The sequence below is a fragment of the Acipenser ruthenus genome, unplaced genomic scaffold (genome assembly GCF_902713425.1).
Source record: "Acipenser ruthenus unplaced genomic scaffold, fAciRut3.2 maternal haplotype, whole genome shotgun sequence".
Lineage (NCBI taxonomy): Eukaryota > Metazoa > Chordata > Actinopteri > Acipenseriformes > Acipenseridae > Acipenser > Acipenser ruthenus.
Window position 1 is genome coordinate 55,834 of NW_026708360.1, and position 9,593 is coordinate 65,426.

The 9,593-nt window shown below is 48.8% G+C and overlaps 1 protein-coding gene across 1 annotated transcript; it reads left to right on the forward strand.

Annotated features, from left to right (window-relative positions):
- Positions 1–246: 246 nt before the first annotated feature.
- On the forward strand, positions 247–8,876 carry LOC117970710 (TOM1-like protein 2; the record flags this gene model as incomplete). Its single annotated transcript, XM_059020986.1, has 9 exons — positions 247–431; positions 1,987–2,071; positions 2,408–2,486; positions 2,602–2,751; positions 3,041–3,175; positions 4,089–4,265; positions 5,632–5,748; positions 6,078–6,324; positions 8,745–8,876. Coding segments are annotated over exons 1-9 (1,174 nt in total), but the record flags the coding sequence as incomplete, so codon positions are not given.
- Positions 8,877–9,593: the final 717 nt, after the last annotated feature.

The following is a 9,593-nucleotide window of genomic DNA, read 5'->3' on the forward strand; positions in this document are numbered from 1 at the left end:
TAATGTGATATCTTGTAACAATTGTAAGTCGCCCTGGATAAGGGCGTCTGCTAAGAAATAAATAATAATAATTAAAAAAAAGACAGACATGGGCTTCTTCAATTGAACTCGTTTGTTCCTCTATTAGAAGCTCGTTTAACAGAATACGGATGATGGCAGTTTGTTTTGATCACACAAATTAAATGACGTTTGCTTGAACAGATTGTGACAAAAATCACACAGCCGCTGCCTCTGTGTTTGAGATATCGGGGCCGCGCAGAGTGGAGTGTCGGGGGCGCGCCTCGCTGTCACGTGACCGCGCGTCCCGGCGTCTTGGCTGTCAGCTGCGCGCTCCCGAGGCTGACTCACAGGCAGCAGTTTAGTTTTTTGGGGAGGGACGATGGAGTTTCTCTTGGGAAGTCCGTTCGCCTCTCCAGTGGGACAGAGAATCGGTAAGTAACAAACGCGACTCGATCCTCGTGTGTCACGTCTTTTAAAAACGTTTAGATTCTTTTTTTTTTTTTTGAGCGAGTTTACTTTCGCTTAGTTTTTATTTTTGCAATTCGGCAGAGGTTGACGAGTTTACGGAAGAAGCCAGCTTAATTGAAGGATCGCTCTGCCAATGAGAGGCCAGGGGGCGGGTAGAATGGTCAAGCCTGGACCAATCAGGTTGTGGAGCTGGGTGATTGGCATGCTGGCTAGCCAGTGCTAAGCTGGCAGGGGCGGGTCCAGTGAAAAGTTTACGAAGTGCTCAGTCCTAATTATATATTTGCTAACCCGATTATGTAAAAAGATAAACTGAAAAACTTAAAAATAAAACCCTCAATGCGCTTCATAAATATTTTAACCGACACATCAAATGCGTCGTCTAAGCTTAAAAAGTACCGAGTTAGTTTGTAAAACGTAACCCAGCGTCCTCTCAAATGAATGTAGATAAGCCGACTTCAGATTTTACACATTATTAAAATACCGAGCGCTTGAGTTTTAATTGCGTTTCAAAACAATGCTAACGATTTCGCATCCGTTTAAAGTGTTTTGTGGCGACGTCGTTCATTTTTCAGTTTGATTCGACACGATCAAAAAAAAAAAAAGATATTAAATATTATCCGCCCCAAAAAAGTTGTGCTGAATATACTTCACAGTGTTGCACTGAACCCGTCTATTTAATACACATTAAAAACCGCAACTCGTTATCCGAGTCTGGCTTCTCTAGCTGAGAGGAGTTCAGATGCGAAACTTTTTAAAAGGCGTCTGTTTTCATGCGGGTACCGTGCATTTCCCCTCATATGATATATACCCTGTTCTATTACAGCAGGTTTCTGCATAATATCTGTATACAAGTTCAGAATCAATCAATTATCTTATTAATTAGCCTTTTTAAAAAAGAAAATGATATATATTTTAATCCAGTCCAGGTTTTACTGCTCCCAGCTTGATCAGCCCCCAGTGTGTCTAGCTAACAAGCTCAGGTGTGTCTTATTATTAAACTCCTAGTGAAACCAGGACTGGATCACACCGCTGTGGAGCGGGAGTCTGATTCCCAGCCCCGTGTTATTCATTTCAGAGTTCGTTCATGCGTCGGGCGAGGGGAGGAGTGCGAGAGAGAGAGAGAGAGAGAGAGAGAGAGAAAGCAAGCACAAGATAATTCACAGAACGAGAGGAGGCCGCTCAGCTCCTCAAAGCTCGTCCGGTCTCCAGTGACTGTGTTTGATTATCTCTGTGTTTGATTGATATACTGTGTTTGATGATCTCTGTGTTTGATTGATATACTGTGTTTGATTATCTCTGTGTTTGATTGATATACTGTGTTTGATTATCTCTGTGTTTGATTGATATACTGTGTTTGATGATCTCTGTGTTTGATTGATATACTGTGTTTGATGATCTCTGTGTTTGATTGATATACTGTGTTTGATTATCTCTGTTTTTGATTGATATACTGTGTTTGATTATCTCTGTTTTTGATTGATATACTGTGTTTGATTATCTCTGTTTGATTCCCAACAGATAAAGCCACTGATGGTTCTTTGCAGTCAGAAGACTGGGGACTGAACATCGAGATCTGTGACATCATCAACGAGACGGAGGAAGGGTATGATGTCATCGCACTCGCTAGTGACGTCATCGCACAGACACATAGACGTGGTCTCCATTCATAAAAAAAAAAAATGAAAGTCTGTTTTCTAAGCCGTTGATTCGTTGAGATTTTCACACACGTCTAGAGACGCGCTCGTCTGATTGTGATGAATCTCGCTCAGGATCTTCTTCAGATCACAAGCTATTGAGAGGATCACAGTCTGGGGGGGTGTGGAGGCTGGCTGGCTGTCTGTATGTCTGTCTGTCTGTCTGTCTCTCTGTCTGTCTGTCTGTCTGTCTGTCTGTCTGTCTGCCGCTCGCTCAGTTAAAATGTTTTCTTGTCGATTTCCAGACCAAAGGATGCCATCAAGGCCTTGAAGAAGAGGATTGTGGGAAATAAAAACTTCAATGAAGTGATGCTGTCGCTGACGGTGAGTCTCTGTGTGAGTGTCTGCGTCTGTCTGTCTGTGTGTGTGTGTGTGTGTGTGTGTGTCAGTCAGTCTGACTCTCTCTCCCCCCCTCTCTCTCTCTCTCTCTCTCTCTCAGTTATTGGAGGCGTGTGTAAAGAACTGTGGGCATCGTCTGCACGTGTTGGTGTCGAGTCGTGAGTTTGTGGAGGGGGTGCTGGTGAAAACCATCCTGCCCAAAAACAACCCGCCAGCCGCGGTGCAGGACAAAGTGCTGAGCCTGATACAGGTACAACTACACAACTACACACACACAACTACACAACTACACACACAGCTACACAACTCTACACACAGCGACACAACTATACACACACACAACTATACATACAACTACACACACAACTACACACGTCAAACAAACGAGCTCCTATTGGAAGTGACTCTGCAGCAGCAGCAGCAGCAGTTGTTGATGATGCAGAGTTCCCCCCCCTAGTCTCTGGAAGTCTGTCCGCTGAACGACGCGTTCATAATGATAGGAAGCGGTTTTGTGATTTTCAAACCCCTCCCCCCCCCAGGCCTGGGCCGACGCCTTCCGCAGCTCCCCCGATCTGACCGGCGTGGTCTCCGTCTACGAGGACCTGAGGAGGAAAGGACTGGAGTTTCCAATGACGGACCTGGACTCACTGTCCCCCATACACACCCCACACAGGGTAAGAGAGGAGAGAGATACATACACACCCCACACAGGGTAAGAGAGGAGAGAGATACATACACACATACACACAGGGTAAGAGAGGAGAGAGATACATACACACCCCACACAGGGTAAGAGAGGAGAGAGATACATACACACCCCACACAGGGTAAGAGAGGAGAGAGATACATACACACCCCACACAGGGTAAGAGAGGAGAGAGATACATACACACCCCACACAGGGTAAGAGAGGAGAGAGATACATACACACATACACACAGGGTAAGAGAGGAGAGAGATACATACACACAGGGTAAGAGAGGAGAGAGATACATACACACAGGGTAAGAGAGGAGAGAGATACATACACACCCCACACAGGGTAAGAGAGGAGAGAGATACATACACACATGATAAGAGAGGAGAGAGATACATACACACCCCACACATGGTAAGAGAGGAGAGAGATACATACACACCCCACACAGGGTAAGAGAGGAGAGAGATACATACACACATACACACAGGGTGAGAGAGGAGAGAGATACATACACACCCCACACAGGGTAAGAGAGGAGAGAGATACATACACACATGATAAGAGAGGAGAGAGATACATACACACCCCACACATGGTAAGAGAGGAGAGAGATACATACACACCCCACACAGGGTAAGAGAGGAGAGGAGATACATACACACCCCACACAGGGTGAGAGAGGAGAGAGAGGCATACACACCCCACACAGGGTGAGAGAGGAGAGAGAGGCATACACACCCCACACAGGGTGAGAGAGGAGAGGAGAGAGATGCTGACTAAACACTGACTGAGTTACTGGTACACACCCTCCTCACCTCTCTCCCCCTCTCCTCCCTCTCTCCTCTCCTCCCCTCACTCCTCCCCCCTCTCCTCTCTTCTCTTCTCAGAGTGTTCCTGATTCAGACCCGGCTGTCAGACTCCAGGGTTCAGTGAGAGGGCTCACAGCGCCCCCTGCTGTGCCCGGCAGTACTGCATGGGCCCTGCCTCCCCCAATCGCAGAGCAGAGAGCCGCCCCACCCCCGGACAGCAACCCAGACGGGCCAATCACACTCTCCGCAGAGCAGGTAGGCGGGGCTTAATTGAGTGCTGCAGTGATTGCGCCTGATGAAGGAATTCCCTCAATTTGTATTCAAACCGAATCTAAAATGAAAGAAAAAATAAATACAATCTGTGTTCAGAACGGGACGCTGGAGACGACTATGCAGAGACTGGAACTGCACTGTTAGATTTAATCAGGAACCCCTCTCTCTCTCTCTCTGTGTCTCTCTGTCTCTGTCTCACATTCTTCCCCCCTCTCCCTCTTCCTCCCTCTCTCTCTGTCTCTTCTCTCTCCCCCTCTCCTCTCTCTCCCACCCTTTCCTCTCCCCTCTCTCTGTCTCTCCCCTCTCCTCTCTTCCCTCTTCCCCCCTCTCTCTGTCTCTGTGTCTCTCTTCTGTCTCTCCCCCTCTCTTTCTCTCCCCCTCTCTTTCTCTTCCTCTCTCTCCTCCTCTCTATTTCTCTCTCCCCCCTCTCCTCTCTCTGTCCCCTGAAGAGGCAGGAAGTATGTGATGTGGTCTGTAAAGTGTTAAGGACGATCGTGTGGTTTTCTTTAGCACAGTGCGTTCTACAGAGAACTGTTTGAAATGTGCTCCTCAACTGATATAGTTAGGACGCTGTTATGTCTACTTTGAGGCGAAACTGCTTAATTGAAAACAACCCCTTATAAGGGAATCTTCATCTTTGAGAAAGTTCTAGAACGTTCTATAATCATGCTGACGTGTTCATTTGTTGCAACGCTGATCCAGTATAAATATTGTGCTACCTCCTCAATAACCAAGACAGAGTGTTCCTGTATTAAAGCTTCTTGAAACTCGAGTTATTTGAGTGGAGTCGTCCGTCATTTCATATTACAGGATTTTACAGACTACACCCCCTCTCTCTCTTTCTCTCCTCTCTCTCCCCCTCTTCTCTCTCTCTCTCTCTCAGCTCTGCTCTGAGATGCAGGTTGTCAGGGGGAATGTCACAGTGATGTCTCTCTCTCTCCTCTCTCTCAGCTCTCGAAGCTCTGCTCTGAGATGCAGGTTGTCCGGGGGAATGTCACAGTGATGTCTCTCTCTCTCTCCTCTCTCTCTCAGCTCTCGAAGCTCTGCTCTGAGATGCAGGTTGTCAGGGGGAATGTCACAGTGATGTCTCTCTCTCTCTCTCTCTCTCCTCTCTCAGCTCTGCTCTGAGATGCAGGTTGTCCGGGGGAATGTCACAGTGATGTCTCTCTCTCTCTCTCTCTCTCTCCTCTCTCAGCTCTGCTCTGAGATGCAGGTTGTCAGGGGGAATGTCACAGTGATGTCTCTCTCTCTCTCTCCTCTCTCTCAGCTCTCTCAGCTCTGCTCTGAGATGCAGGTTGTCCGGGGGAATGTCACAGTGATGTCTCTCTCTCTCTCCTCTCTCTCTCAGCTCTCGAAGCTCTGCTCTGAGATGCAGGTTGTCAGGGGGAATGTCACAGTGATGTCGGAGATGATGGCAGAGATGAGCTCCGGGCAGGTGGAGACCTCCGACCTCGAGCTGCTGCAGGTGAGGCTGTGTGTGTGTGTGTGTCTGTCTGTGTGTGTCTCTGTGTGTGTGTGTGTGTGTGTCTGTCTGTCACTGCCTTTCTTTGTCTATATTCTGTGTGTTTGTGTTAGTAACCCTCTCTCTCTCCTCTCTATCTCTCTCCCTCTCCTCTCCCCCTCCCCTCTCTCTCTCCCCCCTCTCTCCTCTCCCCCTCCCCTCCTCTGTCCTCTCTCCCCCCACCCCTCCTCTCTTTCTTTATCCCCTTTCCTCTCTTTCTCTCTCTCCTCCCTCTCCTCTCTCTCTCTCCTCTCTCTCCCTCCCCCTCTCCTCTCTCTCCTCTCTCTCTCTAGGAGTTGAGTCGGACGTGTCGCTCCATGCAGCGCCGGGTTCTGGAGCTGATTCCCCGCGTGGAGAACGAAGGGTTAACGGAGGAGCTGCTGCTGCTCAACGACGACATGAACAACATCTTCATGAGATACGAGCGAATGGAGAGGAGAGGGAGAGGAGGAGAGGAGAGAGGGAGAGAGGTGAGAGAGAGACAGGAACAACGTCTTCATGAGATACGAGCGAATGGAGAGGAGAGGGAGAGGAGGAGAGGAGAGAGAGGTGAGAGAGAGACAGGAACAACGTCTTCATGAGATACGAGCGAATGGAGAGGAGGGGAGGAGAGAGACAGAGAGGTGAGAGAGAGAGAGACAGGAACAACGTCTTCATGAGATACGAGCGAATGGAGAGGAGAGGGAGAGGAGGAGAGGAGAGAGGTGAGAGAGAGAGACATGAACAACATCTTCATGAGATACGAGCGAATGGAGAGGAGAGGGAGAGGAGGAGAGGAGAGAGGGAGAGAGGTGAGAGAGAGACATGAACAACATCTTCATGAGATACGAGCGAATGGAGAGGAGAGGGAGAGGAGGAGAGGAGAGAGGGAGAGAGGTGAGAGAGAGACAGGAACAACGTCTTCATGAGATACGAGCGAATGGAGAGGAGGAGGAGAGGAGAGAGGGAGAGAGGTGAGAGAGAGACAGGAACAACGTCTTCATGAGATACGAGCGAATGGAGAGGGAGAGGAGGAGAGGAGAGAGGGAGAGGTGAGAGAGAGACAGGAACAACGTCTTCATGAGATACGAGCGAATGGAGAGGAGAGGGAGAGGAGGAGAGGAGAGAGAGGTGAGAGAGAGACAGGAACAACGTCTTCATGAGATACGAGCGAATGGAGAGGAGGGGAGGAGAGAGACAGAGAGGTGAGAGAGAGAGAGACAGGAACAACGTCTTCATGAGATACGAGCGAATGGAGAGGAGAGGGAGAGGAGGAGAGGAGAGAGGTGAGAGAGAGAGACATGAACAACATCTTCATGAGATACGAGCGAATGGAGAGGAGAGGGAGAGGAGGAGAGGAGAGAGGGAGAGAGGTGAGAGAGAGACATGAACAACATCTTCATGAGATACGAGCGAATGGAGAGGAGAGGGAGAGGAGGAGAGGAGAGAGGGAGAGAGGTGAGAGAGAGACATGAACAACATCTTCATGAGATATGAGCGAATGGAGAGGAGAGGGAGAGGAGGAGAGGAGAGACGGAGAGAGGTGAGAGAGAGAGACAGGAACAACGTCTTCATGAGATACGAGCTAATCGAGAGGAGAGGGAGAGGAGAGAGGGAGAGAGGTGAGAGAGGTGAGAGAGAGACATGAACAACATCTTCATGAGATACGAGCGAATGGAGAGGAGAGGGAGAGGTGAGAGAGAGACAGGAACAACGTCTTCATGAGATACGAGCTAATCGAGAGGAGAGGGAGAGGAGAGAGGGAGAGAGGTGAGAGAGGTGAGAGAGAGACATGAACAACGTCTTCATGAGATACGAGCGAATGAGAGGAGAGGGAGAGGAGGAGAGGAGAGAGGGAGAGAGGTGAGAGAGAGAGACAGGAACAACGTCTTCATGAGATACGAGCGAATGGAGAGGAGAGGGAGAGGAGGAGAGGAGAGAGGGAGAGAGGTGAGAGAGAGAGACAGGAACAACATCTTCATGAGATACGAGCGAATGGAGAGGAGAGGGAGAGGAGGAGAGGAGAGAGGGAGAGAGGTGAGAGAAGAGACATGAACAACATCTTCATGAGATACGAGCGAACGGAGAGGAGAGGGAGAGGAGGAGAGGAGAGAGGGAGAGAGGTGAGAGAGAGACAGGAACAACGTCTTCATGAGATACGAGCGAATGGAGAGGAGAGGGAGAGGAGGAGAGGAGAGGGAGAGAGGTGAGAGAGAGAGACAGGAACAACGTCTTCATGAGATACGAGCGAATGGAGAGGAGAGGGAGAGGAGGAGAGGAGAGAGGGAGAGAGGTGAGAGAGAGACAGGAACAAACATCTTCATGAGATACGAGCGAATGGAGAGGAGAGGGAGAGGGAGGAGAGGAGAGAGGGAGAGAGGTGAGAGAGAGAGACAGGAACAACGTCTTCATGAGATACGAGCGAATGGAGAGGAGAGGGAGAGGAGGAGAGGAGAGAGGGAGAGAGGTGAGAGAGAGAGACAGGAACAACGTCTTCATGAGATACGAGCTAATCGAGAGGAGAGGGAGAGGAGGAGGAGGAGAGAGGGAGGGGAGGGAGAGGTGAGAGAGAGAGACAGGAACAACGTCTTCATGAGATACGAGCGAGTGGAGAGGAGAGGGAGAGGAGGAGGAGGAGAGAGGGAGAGAGGTGAGAGGAGAGAGACAGGAACAACATCTTCATGAGATACGAGCGAATGAGAGGAGAGGGAGAGGAGGAGAGGAGAGAGGGAGAGAGGTGAGAGAGAGACAGGAACAACGTCTTCATGAGATACGAGCGAGTGGAGAGGAGAGGAGAGAGGGAGATGACGGGAGGGGAGGAGAGACAGGAGATGGGGGAGAGGGGGAGAGTGGGTGGCAGTATATTTTGAGGGACATGGTATTAATAAAAATGTAGTTTTTTCTATTAAAAAAATGTACTTTTTCTTTATATCTTGATTTTTTTCTCTTCATTCTCCTTACTCTCTCTCTCTCTCTCTCAGTTTCAGACTCCATCCCCGACACAAGCCCCGCCTCTCCAGCTGTCATCCAATCAGCAGCCGGCAGTACTGTGTCCGGGCCTCCTGTCGGCCAATCAGCAGTGAGCTCTCTCTCCTCCCAGCTAGCCAGCCTCAGTGAGTCACATTTCAAATAATTAACGTCCAAAAAAACTAATCCATCTCAACCTGTTACTCACTCGACAGACCTGAATATAGAATAATGAAAGAAACTACAATTCAACTAGAAGTCTCTCTCAGAGTCTTCAGTGTAAATTCAATGGCAAACGTTTCCACTAGAAGTCTCTCTCACCGTCTTCAGTGTAAATTCAATGGCAAACGTTTCCACTAGAAGTCTCTCTCAGCGTCTTCAGTGTAAATTCAATAGCAAACGTTTCCACTAGAAGTCTTTCTCAGCGTCTTCAGTGTAAATTCAATGGCAAACGTTTCCGCTAGAAGTCTCTCTCACCGTCTTCAGTGTAAATTCAATGGCAAACGTTTCCACTAGAAGTCTCTCTCAGCGTCTTCAGTGTAAATTCAACAGCAAACGTTTCCACTAGAAGTCTCTCTCAGCGTCTTCAGTGTAAATTCAACGGCAAACGTTTCCGCTTGAAGTCTTCTCAGCATCTTCAGTGTAAATTCAATGGCAAACGTTTCCACTAGAAGTCTCTCTCAGCGTCTTCAATGACTTCCAGTGGAAGCGTTTGCCATTGAGTTTTAGTTTATTCTAGTAATTCTAAACATTGTAAATACGCCCCAGAATGGCTTATAGGGTTAGATTGCTGTATTGAAGATGACTCCTGCAGTAACGGGCAGTGGCCAGCAGGGGGCTGTAGTGCACTGTGAGTTCGTGGC